The sequence below is a fragment of the Oxyura jamaicensis genome, chromosome Z (genome assembly GCF_011077185.1).
Source record: "Oxyura jamaicensis isolate SHBP4307 breed ruddy duck chromosome Z, BPBGC_Ojam_1.0, whole genome shotgun sequence".
NCBI lineage: Eukaryota > Metazoa > Chordata > Aves > Anseriformes > Anatidae > Oxyura > Oxyura jamaicensis.
The window spans coordinates 11,050,881-11,075,412 of NC_048926.1; the positions used below are offsets into that span (position 1 = coordinate 11,050,881).

At 44.5% G+C, this 24,532-nt stretch overlaps 1 protein-coding gene across 3 annotated transcripts in view; it reads right to left on the bottom strand.

The window, feature by feature from the left end:
* PDZD2 (PDZ domain containing 2) overlaps nt 1–24,532 on the bottom strand; it is a 199,270-nt gene that overhangs the window by 128,695 nt on the left and 46,043 nt on the right. For all 3 annotated transcript variants that reach the window (XM_035309157.1, XM_035309154.1, XM_035309153.1), the window contains exon 2: nt 7,674–8,477. In XM_035309157.1, coding sequence (XP_035165048.1) covers nt 7,674–8,176 — 503 coding nt within the window. In that variant the 5' untranslated portion in view covers nt 8,177–8,477. The remainder of the gene's footprint in view (nt 1–7,673; nt 8,478–24,532) is intronic.

Genomic DNA, 24,532 nt, shown 5'->3' on the forward strand with positions numbered 1-24,532 from the left:
AGCGGTTGTGGTGGAGCTCGGCTGCCCACTCGAGTAAAACCATCACACCAGTGCACCTGGCAGGATCACAACCATTACACCAGCCATGCGCTCAAAGTTACACAAGGTGCAACTGCATCCTGCTTGCAGAGCAGCCCCAAAACGCTTCTGAGAATGGGAAGGCTGCTCTGCTTAGCCCGATGCTATGAGAGAAGGCATTTAAATGAAGGCTGGAGAAGCCTTTCTAGGACTCATGGCATGTTAGTCAGTAGGGGTGGAAAAGGACAACCAGCCCTGTACCTCACTGCTACCTGCTAACCTGGTTCCAGTCACCTCCTCCTCCTCCAACAGCTTGGAGCTCGTGCCTCCAGGACAACATCCTTCAGCACACAGCTGCTTCTTGTGAAACTCTGGGCTCCCATGAAATGAAGAGCAGTTCACATTTACAGATTAGAAAAGACACAGTGAATGACTGCACATTGCATATTGGCGGGTAAGGGCAGAAGCATTATAGAAAGAGCAAGAAGAATGGGCACAAAGCGTTCCTTGCTCGTGTTTTTGAACATCTATCTTTTCAATTATTGATGACTGAAACGCCACGCTGTGCTGGCAAATGCATTGCTGGAGAGGCTGTGAATATATCCTTCTGTGGCTGAAGGCCCCACCTGCTCCTTGACCGGGCAGTGGAAAAGTCACCCTCTTCTGTGCATTACACCAGTTTGTAAATTAGTAAGTTCTGCTGCACCCTGACTGTGCTTCCAGATGACCTTAGAGCATGGGACACTTGCAGCATGCCAGGCTGGAAATCCTACTCGGGATGGAAAAGGGCTCTTGCTGGCATTTTGGTGACCAGGATAAATGACAAGGCACGAGGCTGAATTCACCAACCCAGACTATTCCCTCAGTGGGGAAGGCAGAGCTCCCTCCCACAGAGTGGGCTTGTGCTCTGTGATCAGAGCATGGTCAGAACGCCAAATTAAATGGAGATGCACAACCCCACACTTGGCAACAAGGTACAGCCTTCTATGCAGAGGTTTCATAGCTCAATGGAACAAAACAAAAACACCAAATCAAAAAAAGTTCCAGACAACCCACTCTGTAATCTCTGAAGCTTTTACACCTCCTAAGGCAACACCACCAACCTCTCTATGAGTCTCTTCAAGCCTGATGCAATCCCTCTGAAAGGAAAGTGCGCAGAGCTGGGGCTGGGGAGCATTTGCGGCAGAAGACTCTGAGGATTTGCTGAATTAGTCACGTATTCCCCCTGGATCACACTTTCTACAGAGAGAGGAGAGCTCTGTTGTTCAGCGGCAACAGTGTGGGGGAAGCAGTGACAAGCACATCACCCCCAAAGTTTTGGAACAAACATGCAAGCACACGCAGGAAATCAGCTGTTTGAATTAGTGGGAGTCTCTCTGCCGTATTTATGGTTGTTGGCTGAAACGGAGCTGAGGGAAAAAGTAAATACGATGCAAAGGCAAGGAGGAAGAGGGGTTTGGAAAGCCTGTCGAGGAGGCAGTTGTAGCGGTGAGATGCTGCAAATGCCTATTGCTACCATGGAATGGGCTGTGCCCCCACAGAGGCTGGATACGGAGCAGGGAGGCTGAGAGGGAAGGCAGGACCAGAGGGTGCAGAGGGAAGCCCATGCTTAGATTAACACAGCAAAGATGACAAACAAGCTAAATGATCTCTGCCTAGTCTGGGGATTAGTGACCTTCTGCTTAGGTCTTTTGCTCTTGAGAGAGGATTTGGGATAAAGCTCATTTCTTCAGAGCAATTTATTTCTCAACACGTGTGGCTAAGTCTGCCCGTACCTTTCCTGAAGACATGAAGAAAGGGAAGAAAAACATCTCTTTCATAGTTTCTTAGTCCTGTTATGTTTTAGGGACAGGTGAGGGAATTTAATATTCAGCATGAGAGCAAAATACAGCATCCATGCTGCAGAGGTGGCTCCGCACTCCAGCATCTGAGGCTTTCAGAGCAGCGAGAGACTCATGTTGTGTCTGAGAAACGATAGACTTTCACAGGCTTCCTCTCATTTTGCACAGGCTGAGCTCACATTCACCACCTCCCTGCTCACAGAGGCTCAACTGGAGGAGAAACCCCCCAGCCAAGACCCCTCCATGCTGCTGATTTTCCATCCCCAGGACTCAGAAGCCCCATATAGCTTGGAAGACCCATCAGCCTACGCTGCCCGTCCGTGCCCCTGATAATGAGCCACAGGTCCCAGCCTCTGTGCCCTGATCCATCACTTTGCAGCAGGAAGATTGTTAATGTGATAAAAATCAAAAACAGAGGCAACAAATTCAACTCCACAATTGACTGGGGGCATTTTTTAGGTCAGTTGTAAGAAATCTGTTCCCTGAGATTGTATTTGGAGGCTGTGCTCTCCAGGACCACTGTGTTTATTTTTCTCTGTGTAGTCGGTGCTGTTAATATTTTAACAAGGAGCTCCCACTGAAATGTTTGCCCCTTGGCCAAGGGCAAAGGGCCAGGATACATTTCCATTTGTTTTCCTATTAAAACAAAAATATTTTCTTATGAACATAACCAAGAGAAAGCCCTGCTAACACCAGGCAAAAGAGCTGCTTACACTGAGCAGTGCTTTGTGTTGGCAGCACTTTTGCTTTGGGAAGGAGGTGAGGAAACAAAGCAAAACAGAGCAGTCGATCTGTACAACCTGACATGCCTGGGAGGTAGGAGGGTAGTAAGAGAAAGCTTTCTGTGATGGCCAGGGATAGTTTTCTTGGGGTAATTTCTCCCTGAGAAAATGGATGCGTGAAGGAGGCTGCTCTGCCGAGCAGCAGGTCAGTTCACAATAACGTCCCAAGAAACACGAGTCCTTCACAGGCACAGAAACCTGAAAACCTTCCCTTCCTTCATCCTGCATGCTTTCATGTGCCATGCTTTAACTCTACCAAAGAATGGATTTATTGCCAAAAACTAAGCTGAGGGCCCCAGCTGGTGAGCTGAGGGAGCACAGCCCAAGGCATGGTTTGTCACACCACAGATCAACGGAGGATCAAATGAGGAGAAAATCACTTCGGCCTGCAGGGCATCATTTAAAAGAAACCCCCGTTCACCATCCCCACATGCCAGTCAGAGCACCTGTAAGCATCCCACCAAGTAACACGGTGCTGCAAAATCCTGCAGGTGCTCCAGAGACAAGCATGGCCACCACAGTGGCTATGGCGAGCACAGCCACGCTCCTGCAGCCGCAGAATCTCACTGTGGCATGGCAGGGAGCTGGCCACATAGAAAATGCAAAATTGGAGCATCGCGCTTTGATATCAAAGAGTGGCTGCACTCGGGGAGTTTTTTGTCCAGACAAAGAAACCTTTCTATTGCGGGGATAGGAGCAAAGCAGGTTATGATTTAAAAAAAAAAAAAAAAAATCATTCAGTTCAAATTTGGGGGGAAGGGAGAGCTCAAAAAAAAGTGCATTGAAACATCAGTTTTCAAACCATGGTGTCAAACTCTTGAGCAGCTCTAATCAGATGTAGCAAAAAACTCCGTTCTCCGTTCCCATCTCCTCTGCTAATGTACCACACTGCATCTCCTCGCAGCCAGAGCTCCCAGCACCTTCCTGAAGGTCACTGTTCAGAGCAGAATTGACCCTGAATATAGCCAGGGACTACATATTGCACTTCCAGCACCAGCAAGGGCTGTTTCAATTCAGAGCCAAAGGTTTCATCCAAGCAAGTACATGGCCTGGCATGGTTATTGACTGCCGCGGGCAAGCTGCACAAAGTGCTTTGCACGTTTTGACACCTGTAATTTGGCTAGAAGTTCAGTATCACGCTCCATTATCAGCTGCAAACACTTACAGAGAAGCAGGATGGTGTTTGGGATATCCATACATTATGGAACTAAGAATAGCACTGACCTGTTTGGAGGACCAGGGCATTACCTCCACACTCAAAGCTGTCCTGGAGCATGTAGGTGAGGCGCGCAGAAGCAGCAAGCACTCAGGAAAGACCTTGTTTCTTCTGGAAGTCCCTAATTTAGGTAAAGTCAAAGCTTCGCCTTCTGTACAGACACTTTAAAGCTCATTCTCCATTGCATGTCTGATTTCTGAAGATCTTTCTCAGCATCTTCAAAGATAAACTGATTTTCCCTGACATTCGGCATGCCATATCTCGTGCTGGGGAGGAGGCCCAGCAAGTCCCCCAGGACAACTGGCTGAGGAGGAGAGACTAAGAAAAGGCCATGCAAAGGTACAGCTGTCAAAACATTTCTCTGTTCATTTTTTGGAAGCTACTCCAGCTTGAGAGTTAAAAAGAAAGCATCCAGCTCTCTGACCGTATTTCCACACATGGCAATGTTTGGCCATTTCTGGAGATGTGGAACGTGATACTTTGAAGCAGTGGTTGGGTTTCCTCAATGACAAAATGATAATAGTATCACATGTTTATACCACACTGTCATCACTTGAAATCTATCTCACTTTGCTTTCTTCAACAACAGTTTAAATTTGGAAATCTATTCAGCAGTGATTTTAAAGATTAGATGTACATAGTAGCTGTGTCCAACATTGCAGCTATGCTTGATGAAAGTCGTAATCAAATATTTCAAACTGAATGATATTCATGACAAAATAATTCTTTTGCAATCCTCCCAGGACTTGCTCAATGAAGCCGCATTCAGTCATGCTCAAGAAAGGAAGGATTCATCTGTCATCTGGAGGAATACTAACAGCCTCCCTCCAGAGAATGCGTAATAGCCCAAAATGAGAGGAGTAGTTCCAAAACACATAGGAAGTTGTTGTCTGGGGAAAAATAACCCATGTGTTTTGGAGACATAGTTATATAGACAGAAGATAAATAAATATGCAGAGTTTTGACTAACCTTTATTCAGTACTTCAATACAGCTCATTTCCCTGCAATTGCATTTGATAGACGCACAATTTGCTAACTCTGAAGAGAGCAATCATTTTCCCTCAGTCACTAACATCACCAGAAATGCCACCACCTACATCACTCCTCTCTAATATAATAATACACTGTTAAGCAAAGACCTTTGATGATTACATTACTGCAGAGTGTTTCCCTAAGTGAAAAGAAACAAAAAAGAAACAAGCTCAGCAATAATCAACCTGTTTCTACTGTTTTCATGGCAATCAGGTGGAGTTTGAATAAACTTTTTTTTTTAAAGAAGTCAAACCGGATTCAGCTTCCCTAGCAGGGAGTGACAGATGAGTGATACCCTCCAACTTGTGCTCTTGTGCTCTTGCTGCTCTTGTGCATGGTGCCTTACCCTGTCACTGCTCTGGGAGCTGAGGACCTGGAGGCACAGGACCTGCCCCAGGCAGTGCACAATGAGCCCTCCACAAGGAACAAGTTGTGCACAGCAATTGCAAAATATGGGCTAGTTGAGGTGCAAAGCTATTACTGATTGTGGAAGACAAAAAGAGATGGGTAGTTTAATTCTAAAGTTCAAGTTACTTGAATACAAAAAAAAAAAAAAAAAAAAAAAAAAAAAAAAAAAAAAAACAACCTTCTTATTTGGGGGAATTTTTTTAAGGCAATCTGTCCATGGCTGCCCAATCTGCTACAGCCCCAGCCATCTGTCCCTGCATCCTCTAGAGACCAACTGCCTCCACAGGAGGGCTAGCAGAAGGGGCCACACACCTTTACCTGTCCTCTCCCTTTGCCCAGAGTATTGACTTAGCCCCTTGCCATATGGCAGGAGGGAGCTGGAGATGACCTTCGTATCAACCTGGAAGAGTTTCTCAACCAGCCAGAGAGTGATTGGGCAGACAGAAATAGAGCCAGGACTACCAGGTATCTCCATTCAGTGTGCTGTCCTGCTCTGACAACTTAAAGAACTGCATGGAAAGCCTCTCCTCCTGCCACCATAGAAGCAATACAGAAATACTCTAGGATAGCTGCTGCTTTGAAGTAGGTTTCCCAAAAGGCAAACTGATGTTGACTTTCAGCCTATTATAGACCTATGCAATATCATCTCTGTCTTGAGCACCCCAAAAGGGAAACCTACCAAAGGACACCCAAAGCATCCTGGAGCAGATCAGAAGAACAAGGTGGTATGCAGGGATGGGACTACCACGCAGATCCCAAAGAAGTAAAACCAAACACCACACCAAGAGAACCCTCAAGGTCCCAAACTGTCATCCATCAACAGCACCTCTGTCCATAGCAGTTGACAGTAAGTTAGGCAAGAATACTTTGGATGCTGAAAATAAATCAGGTTTTGAGTAAGATGTCCTAAATTTTGGTCTAAATCGGATGTGGAGGACTCTAAAGCAGTATCTTAAGAAAAACAACACTGGACCCATACCACCAAAAAGTAGGAACTCTGCCTTTATAATGGCAAAAAAAAAAAGATATCTCAACTAGGGAAAATGGAGCACATGGTTCTCATTAGCAACAGCCACAGTTTTCTGGTCTAATAACAGAGCTTTCAGAAAGGCACAAACCCAAAATGAAGCCTTCGGGGATAGGATAATAAGAACTGATATCTAAACACTTTGGACTCCATGGGGTATTATCTTTCTTTTTGCATTAACAACAAGATAACATTATTGCTGGCCTCTGAAACCAATTCCTTTGGATTTTAGGAACAGAGACATCTAGCAAAGGGAAAGCAGCACACTAACCCCTTTTTGCCACAAAACTTCTCAAATATGGGGGTGCAAGTGATCATCTGGCTTACAGTCACAGTGCCAACATTTATACACTCATTGAATTATAGGCTTGACCTTAACAGAGGGCTATTGTCACACCTGCAAAGCCACAGCCAGGTTCACCTTCCCAGCACTCACAGATGGAGGAGTCACTGCTTTTGTTCTGCCACATGGCAGAATCGGGAGCAATGGTTACCCCAAACCGCAGGTGCAGACCTACTCACAGGGCCAGAGGATGTTCACTGCCCATTGGGAACAAAGGCTGTGCATTTTGCAGAATTATAACTTGCAAACATTACCAAGACTGTTGTGGTTTGCAAGCCTGACAGCTAAAGCATCAGATAAATAACCAATGAGCATGTCTACTGGGCCATAACAGATTTTACAGCATGCAGCAATTGAAAGAAAAAAAAAAAAAAAAAAAAAAAAAAGAATAATCTGTATAATTGTGAGAACCTTCATTTCTGATTTGAACTCTTGAAGGTTGCAGATTTTCTGGGAGAAGAGACAGCAAAAGAGAGCAAATGAAATAAAATCAAAGGGAATTTATTAAAATGAAGTTATTTCAATCTGGTAAACACAAAAACGTCTCGCTTTGAAAAAGTCTCAGACAACATTCAGCTGTCAAAAAGCTTTCCTCAATTCAAATGATTCAAGAAAAATAAGATGCACCAGCAAAAAAATAAAGATTCCAGTGCTGCTGAGTGTATATTAATCTTCAGTTTAAAAAAAAAAAAAAAAAAAAGTTTATCCAAATTCAGGAAGAATCCTGGCTTAGTGGAGACCCTCTGATGCTTACAATGCACTATGTTCTTGACACAATGACCCCTCAAACATTTCCAGTGGATGTGCGAGTAGCAGATGTAGGCTAGTTATTGATTTGCTTTTGTTACTTAATTTCTGCAGATCCCTAAGAAGGAAACCACAGCTCTCACAGAGGCTGGAAAGCAAAGGTCAAAACCTCTGCTCTCAGACTCAAGTCAGCACCAGCCATGACCTGCACCACATGCTGCAAGTGCCACACACCGGCGACTGCTCTTCCACCCTTACCTTGCACCAGTGACATCCACGCCGACCATCAACTGCCCATTCAAGGAGAGGATCTCGTCCTTCAGGCGCAGCCTCCCACACTTCCCAGCCGGGCTGTTTTTCTTCAAGTCTGTCACCCAGATGCACCCAACATCAAGCACTGGCCCCTTATGACCCTTTCTCTTCTTTCCTCCCCGCCGCTTCTCTCCATAGTCCCCCAGGGCTGGGATGTTCCCAAAGCTCAAACCCAGAACCTCAGTTTTCCGCATCTCCTGGGCCAGGTAGACAGTGCAGATCTCCATATCCGAAGTCACGCTGTCCGTCGCCTGCAGTTTGCTCTCGTCCACCGAGAAGTTGAGCTGGATGTACTCGCTCAGCTTCTGGACGGCCGCACGGCACAGCCTCTGCTCGGCCCCCTCGGCCCCCTCCCGCCGGCTGTTCTGCAGCCACTGCCACAGCAGGGGGAGGAAGACCCCCGCGTTGTCCTGCGTGATGGGCATCGCCGTCCCCGGGCATCCCCTCATTGGCTCCCCAGACCGTGGCTCGGCCGCCCACCGCGGCCCGTTAGGCCTCCTGGGGCCATGCTGGAGCGGTGGTGGATGCCCAAAGCAAGCCCCATGTAATCTCACAGGGTCAGTTCTGGGGTTCTGTTTGACCACAAGCCCAAGGCAGGAGGTTTCATGCGGCTATGCCGCTGCTGGCCCCACAGAGGGGTCTGTGGATGAAGCGCTGGGGATCTTGTGTCTGTCTACACCTTGCTGTTGGGGTCTCTACTCCACCAGGAACAACATCTCCTTCCCACCACAGTCACCGCAGCAGCTCGTCCTGCAAGGGGAAACAGCACAGTTAGGAGTGCCAAAAATGCTGCAGGTGTCCAGCAGCCCCAGCCCACAATCCCGCCTGGGACAGAACCCCAAAGCCACGCTTGCACGGCTGAAGCCGCTCTCCTTCTGTGATTTACCACTTGAGGGCACCAACTGCTCTTCTCAGCAAGGGAATAAAAGGTCACCATTAGCTCCTGACCACCCCGGCAACGCAGAGAATTAATAGTCCTACAGAAAGTCCAACAAAATCTGCTTTGCCAGAGGTGCATGGCTTGACACGGGTCTCACCATCACTGTTTGATGCTGAAGGACAGGCAATGGGGTCCTTCTCTTACTGGCATGCAGCCAACTACACCTACCCCACAAACAAAGCATCCAAGGGACGTGGCTCCCCGTTTCCCCAGGACAAGACGAGCTGTGTGGGTGAATTACCCTGTTTCCTACAGGGGTCAGAGAGGAAGAGACATGCAAGCAGCCAGCAGGCAGCCAGAGCTGGAGGTTAGCACGCAAGAGGGCGAGAAAGATTTTTTGTTTGTTTTTATTTTGTTTTGTTTTGTTTTGTTTTTTTCTAGGATTATTAGGATCTATGAAACAAGGAAAAACCCTGACATGAGTCAAGTCTGGCTGACCAGTTTCTTTTCAGGAGTGATTTTTAGCAGCACAGCAAGCTCAGCAAACTGTGCTCCAGACAGGTAGAAGAAAGCAACAGCTTCAAGCCAGCAGACTGCAGGTCTTGCAGTGGGAAGGTGCTGCTGCCCCGTGAGGTGGATGCAGGGCTTGAGTCAGGCGGAAGAGCCAGTAGCAACATTACCCAACCCCATGAGCACAAATCTTTATAAGAAAGACTCCTACAAGATGCTGCAGTCCAAAAGCTGGATTCAAAGTGTTGCTGAAACGCTGCCAAGGCATGTCCACCTCTCTGACCACATGGCACCACCTAGACAGTGACCCAAAGATGCTCAGGCAGGAGAGGGACAGGGACGACACACCAGGGCCATGCACGATGCTCCTAAGAGGGCCCGTCAGCCACAGGGTGAGGTTACACCAACAGCTGAGCAAGGATTGATGCCACCTCAGGAAAGGAGGAACTGGCCCATTGCTTAATGACAGGGACTTCTGAGTTAGGCTCAGAGTAAGATGCAGGAGGGGACCGAAAAAACAGCAAAAGCCTAGCTTCTGTACATTAGGTTTAAAAAAAAAAAAAAAAAAAGCTAGGCAAAATTCACGCAGTGAAGTTAAAAGGAAAAGAAATCAAGGTGAGCTGTAGTTTCTCGAAGAAACAATATTTCATGCTCTAAAGGCACAGGCACAATAACATTTCAATGCAAAAGAAGGATCAGAAGACTTGGCAGCATCATGAGCTCTATGTTTACCTCAAAGACAAGAAGAAAGAACACTAAAAGGTTACTGAGCAGGAATTTAAAAAATAGTATGAACACAGGCAGAAATATTAGAACATCGGGGCACAAAATGAAATGAAACTTGCAAAAGATAAAAAAAAAAAAAAAAAAAAAAAAAAAGATTTTATTACCCTTTATATATATATGAATACCAAGAAGGCAGTTTGAAAAAAGTGTCGCTCAAATAGAGGGAAAGTTATTGAAAAGTGACACCAAGAGAGGCAACGTTGTTTTGATTTTTGCTTTAGTCTTGTTAAAATCGCCTGTTATGCACAGGGGATTAGTACAGTTAGCACTATGAAACATTATCACTACAAAGGTATACTGTCCTCTTCTCACCATGTTCCAGCACGAGATCAGTCCTCTGCCCAAGTCAGATATTTCCAGCCCAACAGGGTGGGACAATCCCTACAGAACCGGCTGAAGCAATCTCAGATACCTCCCTTCTGGTCACCTGTGACAGCTCAGACAGGTAAAGTGCCAAAAGTAAGGAAAAAGGAAAATGCAGTGCCTTTCTTCAAGGGCAGAAAGAGAAGCAGCAAAACAATGCTTCGCTCAGTCTACCTTCAATTCTCCAAAAAATTCTGAAACAATCAAAAAAAACAGTTTGCATGTCTGTAGAAGATAACAAAAATGTAAGCACCAGCAGATATAGAAGAGACATAAAAAAAAAGGTATCAAACCAAATTAATTTCTTTTCATAATAGAGGAGTTGTTAGATGTCATTTATCTGAGCTTTAATACAGCTTTTGACACTGTCTCAAACAACTTTCTTATAAATAAACTACAGAAACATGATTAAATGAGACTACTATAAAGCCATGCCCAGGGAGTAGTTATTAATGGTATGCTGTGAAAACAGAAAGACACCATGAGCAGAGCTCTGCAGGATCTATATAGTCTCGTTCTGCTCAGCATATTCATTACTGACCTGGACGATAAAAGACAGTATGCTTATTAAATCTGCAGATTACACGAAGCTGGGAGTGACTGCAGACACATTGGAGAACAGCATTAGAATCCAAAATGATCTTGGCAAAAATTAAAAAAGAAAGATTCTCTGAAAACTGTGATAAAGTTCAGCAAGAACAAGTGCAAAGTACTATAAAAGGAAAGCCACACACAGAGTTGGCTAGGCAGCAAATCCTTGGGAAGAGTTGCAGGGTTTATAGAGAATCATATATATCAGCACAGTCTGGCTGCTGTGGCAAAAATTAAAATAAAATAAAATAAAATTAAATAAAATTAAATAAAATAAAATAAAATAAAATAAAATAAAATAAAATAAAATAAAAAACTGATCACTGTCCCAGGATTTGCCAAAAGGGATGAAGCCTGTCAGGCTGTGATGCACCTTTGCAGCCTCACACAGGGCTGGGAAGGTCTCAGCAGCAAACTGCCCACTTGGAGCGGAGTATTGACATGACTATTAGTCTAGAAAATGTGATTTAATAAGAAACACAAGAAATTAGGAGCAGGTAGTCTAAAAAGGAAAAATCATCTCAGGTGGGCTGTGAGAACACAAGTTAAAAGTCTTCAGAAGCCTAAAAATGCTCCAAAATTAGAAGTGGGGAAAAGCAGTCTATTCCCCCTGCCCAGACAGAGTAACGGGTATGAATTACATCAGGGTAGGTTTAGGTTAGCGGTTGGATGACACTGATAAAGAATGCTGAGGCACCAGAGGACGCTGTCTTGGCTGAATGGAGTCTCCTGGTCTCTGCAGTGGGCTACACAGATACCTGAGAGGAGCTAAGGCTGGAGTCAGTCCTGTCTTGGGCTGTGGGACAAACTTGATCTCTCCTGCATGTTTTTCTTTCAGCATCATTTTCTATCTTAACAAGAACAGTGTGAGAGCTCATAAAATGGGTAACATCCAGCAACTTATAACAACACCCTTATGACTGCTTCAACGGCAAACGTTAGTATGGCCTCCAGTAACCACAGGGTTCAAAACCGTTCAGACTCCAGAGGTGATCAGACCAGCTCACACAATGAAACCCTTTTCGGCCTAATAATTTAAAGAGTTTTCCTCTTGGCTGTCTAATTTTGACATCGGTGGATGTGTTATGTGCTGCTCTTTGCAAACCATCCCAGAGTTAAGGCACTGCCCCAATGCCTAATGAAGGGGGACCCCCTGAAAGCAGTTCTCAGTTTTAGCTCCAGCCTCCCAGACCCCTGTGTGTTGACCAAAGGCACAACTTGACATTGACTCCGCTTTGGTGCTGCAGTCAGGTGAGGAGCACGGGGCGTTCAGGGGCACCTGCACCCCACACAAGGCTCATGCATCATTCACTTAGAGGCATTGCTGGAGGATTCTCCCCACAGGCTCCTCCTGAGACGGAGGATGATGAAAACAAGGGCCCGCTCCAGGTCCCCAGAGGCGGGCGGCCTTCACAACACCATTCCTCCACCCCGCTGCAGGTTCCCCGTCTATGCCCCTGAGCTCACTGCAGAGCCATGGCAGACACAATAAACATGTAGGTAATTATACAGCACTTTCAAGGGATTTCATCTTCTCAAACAAACCCTTCTGGCTCTGGAAAAAAAAAGGACTGACAGGCATAGATAGGAAACACTCCTTCCAGATGAAATAGGCCACGCAGGGAGGCCTCAGGGAGCCCCGTGCTCTGCGAATTCAGGCTCGGTGTCTGAGCTGAGCAACTCTCTGGTGGCGAGGACAGCAGCTCCAGTTGATGGGAGAGAAAAATAGAAAGGTGGCAAATCGTTCTTCAAGGGAAAAATTAGATCTGCCTGATGAAAATGGCAAACTCAACACTAAGATGAAATTGATTTTTGCTCAACTTCTGCAGAAATAAGACACGTGAGAAAATTCACTGGAGTTACCACCACCTTGATTGCTTTCTGTGGGTGACAGACCTGCCAAGCTGTCTCACCGCCTCACATGGAGTATACAATTCAAATATAAAAGACCGCCCTCGTGCCCACTGTGGCATTGACACTTACATGGAGTAAACGAGGCCAGCAGCCCTGTGGGGACGCAAGTCCCTGAGCTGCCCAGGAACCCCCTGTTCCTGGGGACAACTCTCCACTAAAAAGATTTTGTCCTTGTTGCTTTGAATCCCCCTGGAGCTACTGATTGCCAGTCTGGTCAGTGATTTAATCTCACAGCCTACCTGCCTCTTCCCAAAGACATGCCACCACACCCAGCGAGTGGAGGAGCCTGGTCCCTCCCTCACCAGCTGCCAGCCACAAGGAACCTGCTGGACATCACCAAATCCAGTCCCCGGCTATCACCCCTCTCTCACCCTCTACCCAATAAAGCTCATCCAATTTTAACAAAGTAATGAGGTTTTACACCTCTGTTATTTTGCTGGGAAGATGTCCCACCACACCGTGTAGTTGGAAATGATGTGTAATTCAGCTTAAATCTATTCATAATCAGTTTATACCCACAGACATGTAGGTTATACAGCTCTCTGCTCTTCTCTGTGTTTATCAGCTCTTCTCACCTTCCTCCCTGGAGCATTTACAGCCTGAAAAATCAGCCTTTACCTACCATACTTCCACCCACATAAGATGTGCTCCCAAGGGCTCGAATACCACCCACATAAATGAACTGGATATCTTGTTCTCCGTTTTCCAGAGAAAGGCTTTAGTTATGACTCAGGAAGTAACACCCTTTCTTAATCTCCAGCCTTCTGCTTCAAGACACTGCGTTAAACATGGGGGACAGAAGAGAAGAAGGGTTCCTTTTTTTGGTCTTTTTTAGGGAAGGGTCATCTTAAATCATTGGTTATAGAAGGATATGAATACTTTCTTTAAATTAGTTGAGGCTGGAATTGTCAAAAAGCATATATGGATATTTAGAGCAAAACAACATTTTTTTATTTTTTTTTTCCAACAAACTGAGCTGTTTCTTCCTACATCAGCCTCCTCAAAGGACTAATATAAAGTATCTGCAAGAATCACTTTCTTGTAGGGGGGAAGGAAATAAAGAGGGTCATTAAAATGTCCCATTACTGATTTTTAAAAGGTGATTTGTGCAAATGGCCAACACAATCCTCCAGGATAACCCCTCAGGCATTTCTAGCTGAGCCTAAACTTCCAGAAAAACATACATACAGTTATTCTAAAAATTCCTTTTATCCCCTGAGTGATATCACTTTATAATTGCTTAAAAGGTTATGTTTGAAAGACAGTGTTAGTCTTTCATATACAGATAAAGGCATTGTACTTGTTTTCTCAAAGTCATCTGTGCATTCCTGCACCAGAGAAGTAAGTTCACCACCAGCAAAAGACATTCATTTGCTAATTTTTATTCAAGCGTAGCTTTCATTTCTTTTACTTTTTAATTAGTAACCAATAGCAAAAAAAAAAAAAAAAAAAGACCAATGGGGAAAAATCACCTAGGAACTGAATAGAGACATTTTACTACAAGATGTGCCACTGCTGAAAGACAGTTTTACTGTAACTGTCCTTCACTGACAAAATTGAATCTGTTTTATTCTGGATTACCCCGTGGCACAAATCAGATACAGGCGCACGGTTACGTTTCTGCTGAATTAGCCAGAGTGCACAGTTACAGGTCAGCTCTATGCTGTCCATAGGAATACTACTGATATTTGAACTGGCATAAAAATTTATATCTTGCACTGGCAGGCTTTAGGAGTTTTTGAGCAAATTTAAATTGACAGTGAGTTTTATAGCAGTCAGCATATTGTATCTCATGGCCTCAATGCTTTGAATCCGGCTGTAGGAGCCCTACAGCTGGATTTATAGCACAGTCAAACCACAGCCTTGGGTTTGACCTCAACACCAGTAACCAACAGGAATACAGGGACATGACAATTGGGATGTCTGTTCCCTAACATCAGCTGAATTCCCGTATGGGTTCATCTCCTCAGGCTCCCTTTCTGGACTATAAAGAGAAATGGACACTGTTAGGAAATGGTTACCTGACCTACTGTAGATATTTACTTTCAGACAAGATGCACAACCTCTTTCAGGTGCACTTTCTACTCCACTGCCTGAAAAAAATGTGTGGCTAAGTCAAATGGAGGTATCTGAATATGATGCAATGAATCCTACTCTGTGACATGTCGTTAACCAGACAAGCATAGCTAAACAAATGCAGTGGCAAACTTTCTATCAACTTCTGCAGAAAGGTTCCCCACAATGCCTTCTTCACTGTTTTGATTTTCAAGTATTTGACTAAATCAAAAATCAAAAGACTTGTGCAAACATCTAGACTACCTAAATCAACCCTAGTAATTGCTGGGATGTTTACAGTATCAGCCCAAGCAAGCCCTGAGAACAAAGAACAGTTCACAAAGAGGACACTGACACAGGCAAGAGCAGAAATGCAAAACTTGTGCAGGAAACGTTGCACAGCAAAAGGGGCCAAAAAGAGTTAGGTAAAAACCACGCCTTACACTTGGATTTGTTTTGGAAACCTCACCACCAGTACAACAGTGCACAATATGGCTCTCTATGGTAGGTATTTTGTGCCAGGTGCTCTTATAGTATCTGAACCACTGGAAGTTAGTAAAATCCTTATTTGAGGTAATGTGATCGCCCCCATTTTTATTGGGAGGGAATAGAGCTACAAAAAGGCTAACACGTGCATCCTACAGAGTCTCATGTAAAGCTTTCCTGTAGCCATAGTCCCACTGGAAAAACTGATAAATGCCACTTGTGCCTCTTCCAGGCCAGAGGTGGCAGTGCCAGGACACCACGTCCTCTTGCTGAGCACCAATACTGGCTAAAGGCATCTTTCATGAGCATGAGCATCCCTCCTGCCCTTTCCCTACTGTCCTACCTGTGGGTGGGCTGCTTGGCTGTGTGGGGGGTGATCAGGGTGAGGCCGTCCTGTGGGAAGGGAGCAAGGCTCCCCTAAACTTGCCCTCCCCCAGTCCCAGAGCCTGGCAGCTCTTCCACAGCTGCAACACCAGGGTCTTGGAATAACAAAATCCCATCATGCTGATGTGCACATACCCATGTCCATACAATTCCACATCGCTGCTCTCCCAGCGTCTTTCTTTCCCCCACAATACTCACGGACATTTTCTTTAGACTTCAGTCACAGCTTTACACAGATTCTAGATGTGAGAGTCTCTATAAGCAAGCTCCCACAGAGAGACATATCCACAACATGTTAAAGACCTTACCAACAGCAGAGAAATTGCAGACTCTGAAGCACTAGCACAGTTGATGCAGCATCCTTATGGTAAGAAATTATACCATAATTCAGGGCTACCCGGAAAAGCAGTTCCACTAGACCAGGAACATTTTGTGATTTTACTGATATTATTAAATTATAAATAGGTTAATATTGAAAAATACTTGCTATTTGCTCTGCATCAGTGAATGAGAGCTCAACCAAAGCCTCTGTCTGCCACACTAAAATAAGGTACCTCTAACCCTTCCCTTGCTGCTTATTGCTGGAGCTTTGCCTCTGCTGAAGTCACTGGTGTCCCTGTGGGGACAAGTGTGATGGCTTTTGGGATGGTGAGCAATCATTCAGGCATCCCAGCTCTGAAATCACAGAAAGCCAAATCCAGTTGTGTTGCACATAGCAAGCAAACGCTGGACTGGGGGCACGATGATGCAGCTTTGTTGTTTTAGGTCTTGTATGCCTTAAACAACAACTGGGTTGTTTGACCTCTTCAGCTTGGCAAAGAGACCTTCAGAACATACTTTTTAACCTGCCAAAACTGCTGTGGTGTGAGAAGAGATCCAGGGGCACAGAGAGCTTTTAAGCTGCAGAGACAGCCTGGCTCGAACCAAAGGGCTGCATTTTCCATGATCATTCAGATGAATTAAAAAGAAGACGGCAGGAGAGGAAGCATCCGTCTGGACATCCATTATTAATGAGTGAATCAAATCTAAAACTCTTTCTGACACTGATACAGAAGCCCTTTAGTATGATCAAATTATTCTCTTCAGTCCTCACCCTCCTTTTACACAAACTGTTTCCAACAGCCAGCCTCTTCTCCAAGTCCAGGTCAGGTGGGACAATGGAAAAGATTTTGCAATTTCTAAATGACTTTTTAAATCTTTCCAATACTCTTTTACGCTGAACTTACTTTAAGTATTGAAGAAAGGCAGGCCTGCCTTTTCATATTCATTTAAAACAGAATGAAATAACTTATTTCAAAGACAAGACTTAAAATCATCTAATTTTCATGTAATCTAATTCCCAGACTATATCAAAGCAAGAGTCTACAGCTGTCAGATACTGAAAAATATCTGTCTATCTACAGACCCTTAAAGACTACTCCATTTTGTAGCAGAACAGAAAAAGCTTGCTTGAATGATGGAAGAGCTATATTTAAAGATTTTCTTGAAGAATGGCACCCATACCACACTCCAATTGTTCAGCATCCTCTGTAAGCCAACATGCCTAATCATTCTTTGGATCTCTTCCACTTGCTGAAACATTCAGAGCTGGTGCTGGGAAGCTCCACTGTGAATTTTCAGAGTATTCATGATTCATTTCTGACATCATTTATAGAAACAAACAAACAACAACAAAAAAAAAGAGTAACATAATTAAAGTCAGTGATGCTTTTCTGGATTTACTTTACAGTTGTGTAACCACAACAGAAATCTAATTTTAAATATGCAGATTCCTAGAAACATCCGCTTACCAAGTTTTAAAATAGCATAGCTCTTTCACACACACATATGCACACAGAGAACTAGCCAAAGCTACAGGCATACAATATAAATAACAGGCTTAGACTTTAAATTTACATTTAAGCACACAAAAAAATGACCCATTTTTCAAAAGCCCTCGCTAATGTCACTCGCTCCTACATGATGTTGAAATAAGCATTCATCTACACCTCAGTAGTCACAAAACCAAATTCCTCATTGCAAGGCTTTCTGAGCTTTCATGTAACATATTGAACACTTCAATAGCAATTTACTGCACACACTAGTTCTTTCGGAAAACAATGCTTACATTAAGTAAGACAAAAAAGGTTTTCTGTATCTGTAATTATTTTTAAATGCTTCCACTTTTCTTTAAACCTTCCTGTGGGAAAGACATCTCCAATAATTATTCATAAAACAAGAAAATGCAAATAACATGTTCAGTTTGGACCACATTGTCTGCAGGAGTCATGAATCCAGAATTACAAACAAACCACAAACATCTGATGTTCTAATACTGTGACTCTACATAAAAAAACAAATGAGTCTAACAATTTTTTTAATTAAATTTTGATAAACACCAAGAAAACGTACAGCTTAAAACCCTGTAAACTGAATGCAGTTGGAAGATGGACTGCTGTGAGTTTACTATGTTACTGGAAAGGCCACAATTAAAAAAAAAGAAAAATGTCTGTTTTATAAAAACTGTTTATAAAACTGTTTTATATTATCTCTTAACGCTGAATTAAGACGAGCAAAATTATTTCCAGATTTAACAAGACAGATTTCCATATCAGTATTTCCACAATCTATTAATCAGCTCTCACCAGATCTGAGCATTGGAAATAATTAAACATCAGCCCGCTGTGAGTGTTCCCAGACAATCATGTCAAGCAGAGCTTACAAAAGGACTTTCCATGAAGACCTTTCTTGTCTCGGCTCTGTTAGACGTTGTAACACCTTACTAATTACTAATCATCACCAATGATCTCTTCCTTCTCAAGTAAACTGCACCTCTGTTAAAGGTAAGGATGTTCTAATAGCAATTTAAATCTCCCCGCGGCCCCCCGCCCCCCCGCACGGATACCCACCTGGAGGCAATAAACACATTTGCCTTCAACACTAGAGAGCCACCCTTTCTCCGTGAGGAGTCAGTTTAGCTGTGTGAAGCATTACAATGCATTGGCAGAGCTCAGCTTCCTGACAGGCAAGTGGGAAGCCAACGACCCATCATGATCCTAGGCAGGGCATCTCTGAAACCAGGGCATCTCCCCGACCACAGCCAGTAGTAAGGTGCACCCCGAGTGCTGGATTTCCACAGCTGGAGTTGAGCTTCTGCACCCTGCAGTTATAGTTCAGCTCCTATTCCCTCTGTCAAGTTAATGTAGCGGGTTTTCAGGTGCCAAAGGTTCGTCTGTGACCTCTGAGGGACACAAGCCACCGAACCATAACCCTCTCCTCTTAACCTCCAGGTGAACTACAGCAGCCTCCCGAAGCATGTGTGCCAGACCGCATTTTTCTTTCCCAAACTGAAGGGTAACCTGGCTGGTAGAAACTCGCAGGAGGCAGCGAGCTGTCACCTCTCGGAGACACAACGCTGCTGATGCTGGCTCTGACCACAGCACTTCCATTTCCCTCAGCCAGGTCTCTTGGAGCAGGAACCTCCTGCTTCTCCCTTGGCCGGGCCTACTCCTGAGGCACCATGGCTCCTGACCACGCGCCGCATCAGGCCCACCTGGCACCATACCATCAGCACTCCCCTGCACACTGCTGGACCTCAAGCCGCCTCACGGTCATTGGGAGCAAGCACACTTTTCTTGGGCAATATACCATCGCAGGTTTGGATGTGGACAAATTTTATGGTTGCTTCTGTGGTTTCAAGCAACCGAGCCCAGGATGTTCCTCTGGCTCCAGCAATAGCTGTGCAGGGTGAAACAGTGCGGCCTTTGGTCTGGTTTCTCTCAGATTATTTTTTTCTGGCTGATTGAAAATCATCTATTCAGAAAAAGGAGGGGAGAGTGCAGGCTAGAGACAGAGCAAGTTTAGCTTGTTGGAACGTACTTTTGGCAACCACCAAGTGTTTTCTGCCAGGAGTGTAGGACCTACACCCAACCACTAGAGCCTGTGCTCCCAGGATAACTTGAGGAGACGCTGGTCTCCTGGAAGTCTCCCTGCAAGCTTCAGCGGAGTCCAGATGCCACAACCCAGATCACATTGCGCAGACAGCTAGGAAACTGCGCTCTTCAGGGACTCCGGTTACCACCATGTACTGGTTAGGAGACTCATTTTTCACCCATTCATGCTGTCTACATACGATCTCACAAAATCTTCACGCACTCCAGGACAGAGGTTTTGAGCACAGAAGTCATTGGCATAGTAGTGCTCATGTATCCCTTTGGTGCTTTCAAATACTTCAGAGCTGAATTAAGCCCCAGTTAAAAATACATAAATAAATGTTTTGGTTTTTAAGTTATGATCAGTGCTTTACCCAACCGCGTGTTTTCATGCAGTCATCATCTCTGCAAAGACAAGGAGCAAAGCCTGGAAAGCAAAGTCTTGCCTTTGGGCATTTTAAATATTCAAGTTTCTGAGCCAATGTTCTTACTACACTGGAACAAAAAAAAAAAAAAAAAAAAAAAAAAAGAGCAAGTCCATTTGAAGTAAACACACATAATAATCTTTACCATGCCATACACCACTGTTACATTAACCATACCCTGGACTTACAGAAACATCATATGCACTTTCATGTATCATGCCGTTCAGATGTGTGTAACAGCAGATCCTATTTAAATTAAGCTAGGCAGGCTTTCCAAGACATGGCAAAGATTTAAGAACATTCAACAAGCTGACTCTCCCACATAAGCCCTCATCATAATCATTCTTTGTAACAGGATATAACCACTAAAAGAAACAGATACAAAACAGAATGACCACACACCCCTGTTTTCCCCCAAAACCTTCCACCATTAAGCTTGAGCTTTAAGTCAGCCATTAACCACCGAGCCTCATTTAAACCAAACAGACTTTTCAAAACTCAAAAAGTGCTACTGCAATGTTGGACTAGAACATTATAAATTAAATACACATTTTTGGTTGGTTTTGAAGAAAAAAAGCAAGAGCACTGTAGGCAAAAATCTAGATATTGAAAACTAAAGTCACAGCCCTTCAAACACTTGAGCAGCTATGTAATTTTGCTCATATCAGCAGACTTATCATGCACTTGGAAATACACTTGGGATCAGGAACTAAACATATATGTTGTCACCAGAATATTCCCAGGCACTGTCTGATGTGTATTCAATACTCAATATATACTTTGGCACAAGAAAATCCATTCCACCTATACATTTTTGAGAACACTTTTCTTATGTTTTCACTTCAAAATCTCTCCAGAAACAGCACCCCAAGCAAGACACTGAGATCCTGCCAAAGAGAGACATTTGATAGTCACATCACTGCACTAGGTATCTGAGGAAAATTTAAGTTTTAGTGCTGTGATGATTACCGTTTCATTATGAGCAACCCCTACGCAAGGGAGACCTGGTGCCAGCAAGAAAAACAACAGGAGTAGCGAATACACCAGCACTGCAGACAGAACCTCTCTTCCCAAGCAGGAAAGCACGGGATGAGTTGGAAGCAAGTGCTGACAACCAGGGAAGCCAGAGCATAATGAAAGGTTGCTCTCCTCATTGTGTGCTGGACAGGGCTGCTACACGCAGCCCTGTTTTGCAAGCCCAACGTTCTCCTCTTCTGGCAACAAACAAGCATGGACCTGATTAAATAGCATCGCTTTTAAAAGAGTTGCTAGCATGGTACGGTTTGGGAAGGGTGAGTAACGAAAGGAGGAGCAGGGTGTCACACACAACTTCAGAAAGACCCCATGAAACCTAGGCAATTCTCTCTTCCAGAAAGACAAGAATGAGGACAAGTGATAAACTCAGCATCACCTGCACGCTGATGGCAGCAGAGGATTTGCTCCACTGAGTCTGATCCACCCTTGGAGGTGCCGGTGGAAAACCCCCACATTGGAGGTAAAGCAGCCTCTGTCCCTTGCTGGAACAGTCAGTCACCTTCGATGATTTTCCTAAACAGGCCCTCAGCACCAGCTGCTGCCTGATCAATGTAGGGCTCTGCAGATCCCCTATCGTCCCTGCTCTCCTAGGCACCAAAGCAACTCTGCAGCCGATGGAAATCGGTCTCCCCAACGGCTCTATCCCAGCACTAAAGCAGCACCAGAATACCTCCCAGTCAGTGAGGGATGTGGTGGCCTCAAGAAACAATGTGGTAACGGGAGCTTATCAGCAGCCCCAAACTGATCTGGACTGACTGCTCCATGCTGACCTCAGGGGGGCATGGACTTCTGTCAATCTTCACCTGCTTTTCTTTTATTGCCTCTTCTAAAATATGCAAGACTCCCTTCAAATTATTGCATTACTTCATATTTTGTCTGGCAATTTAAGCGATAACCAGGCAGCTGGCACTACTGGCTGGACACACATGGCTGCTCAAAGCCCCACGTGACTGACCTCTAACCTTCAGTTTTCTTGCAGGCAAATCCAGGTAAGATACTGCAAAACATTTCCCGTGCTCATATACAGGGGGCTGTGTGAGACAGCGAGTTGCCATGATCCTTCAATTTTGGCTTTAGATAAAAAGCAGCATCAAGGAGGGGACTGTAACACCTCCCACCTACGGCAGGAGCCAACCCACGGCTGTGGAGAGGGGCAGAGGCACACCACAAACAAAACCTCACCCCTGAAGCAATGTCTTAGGAGAGCAAGCTAAATGAGAGCACAAGTGCTTTCCACTCTTACTACCTGGAAAAGGAAATTCATTTTTAACTCTTTTTTTTTTTTCATATTATTTTTACCGGAGCCAGAAGAGCTCTTGTACCAAACTCAGTTGTTACAAAGCACAGAAACTCATTCAATTGTCTCCAGATCATCTGGAAAACAGCAATATTACAGTCTTCTAACTCTGGGCTTTATAAGGTGAACCAATTAGCTATCATAATACCTATCTCACATTTTATAGCACAATAGCTTGTAACTTCGGTTTAATTTTCTTTGTTCTGTCCCATAATAGAACATTGGCAAGGATGTATATGTCAGCATGGCACTTTGTTTCTAAAAGCTAATTAAAAATACATTCTGTAAAAAGGAAATATATGGAAGTGACTTCGGAGGCCTAGATTTTAAGCTGCTTTCATTTTTTTTGACATCTGTTTGCTGAGCGCATATAATTTCTTCCTTGAATTATTTAAATGTCCCAGTGCTTTTCTCAGAAAAAGAAAACTAGAGCCAGATGCCCAACCTCAAGATGAAAAACTCTAAAAATACAATCATGTACAGTTAGTCAAAAATTGGAATTTTCATCCATTGGAAAAACCTAATATTTTAAAGAGACATATTCCATGGGAAATCAAAGGAAAACCCCTGTACGTATCTGAATGTTCCAAGGAGCTAGGATAAGAAATCTCAAATATTTCTTTCTTTGTTGCCTTTTTCTCTGTCTTCGTACATCACCTCAAAAAGCTGAAGAGTTTAGATGTCTGATGCCTTTCTTGCAGACAAGGCTGGTGATCACACGTCCTCAGCCTGCTACTCCTCACTCCAAAGGAAAAAGCCCCTGGTGTATCGCAGGAGGCAAGCTAGAACAGGAGGTGTTGCCTGTGGCGAGGAACAACCCCTCACACGAATTACCACTGCAGGCTTTCCTTCCAGGAATATCTATTTCACGGACTCTATTCTCTGCTGACAAAACACACCAATACAAAATACGTCACCACTTCCACAAAAAGCTTACAGGTGCAAACTGTAACAAAAATCCAAGGAAAGAAGAGGAATTAAGATAGAAATTGTTAAAACTACATTCTGCCAAGAGATACTGTGGATTGCTTTTATTAGAATAGGTTTGATATTCCAGCTAACAATGTTAAAAATGAAATAAACAAATAAACCTTCGCGTTACATCTGAGTTACTCACCCCTGAGGCTTCCAGCCCTGCCAAGGCCTCCTGGGACAGGCAGGTTGCTCTGGACTTCCCTTCTCCCACACTGCAACAGTGTACGTGTACACCTGTATCTTAAAACTGCTCATCTTTCATTAAAAAATCCTTTTACTTTACACACACAAAAAAACGAAGATGCAAGCAAGCTTTCTGGATTGTCATCTGAGAGGGATAAAAATAAAGCAGACCAGCTTCCAAAGCAGAAGTACGACACTTGGAGAGGAAGGGGGAAAAAGTGCTGAAAATAAAGGTTGCCCGGATACATTATGTTGCAGTTCATAATTTTAAGACTGAAGGAGATGTTCAAGGTTTGGTTTTAGCCTCATTCTCCAGGCGGTCTCAGCTCACACACACATACATCCCATCTCATCTGATGTCCGATCGAAGGCCAGGACCTGCTCCCCAGAACCATGAGTGGGACGCTGCACCCCCTGCGAGCAAAAGCTTGCCCAAAAATGCCGACCACCCTCAGACCAGTGGCACAAAACACAGGGAACAGAGCAGAGATTGGTAGTGCTTGCTGACCCAGCAGATGGCTGTGAGGGAAGCCAGCATCTGTGCTCACACTTGCCTTACCCTCGAAGACCTCATTATACCTCCGTACAGCCTGTCTCTTCTCACCTGGACCCAGAAGATCATTTTGGTGCCAGACCTGCTGTGGCCATCAAGGAGAATGAAACACAAAAGCCAAACTCAAACCCGCCTTTTCAACCTACACAGACATGGTAGAATCCTTCAGGGATGGATTGAACAAGCCATTACTGCTATCTTCCCCTTTTTCTCACTTTCCTGATTTTCCCTCCTTTCTGCCCCTATGGTTGCTACAGGAACACTATGAGCAGAGAGGTGCGATCCATGCACAGGGCAGCACCCTAGGGCAGGTGCACGTCTGTAGTGGGTTTACATGGCAGGGTTTTGGTAGCAGGGGGCCGGAGGGGTGGCTTCTGTGAGAAGGATCTCGAAGCTGCCCCATGTTTGGTAAGGGCCCCACTGCTGACCAGAGCTGAGCCAGTAAGTGATGTTGTTT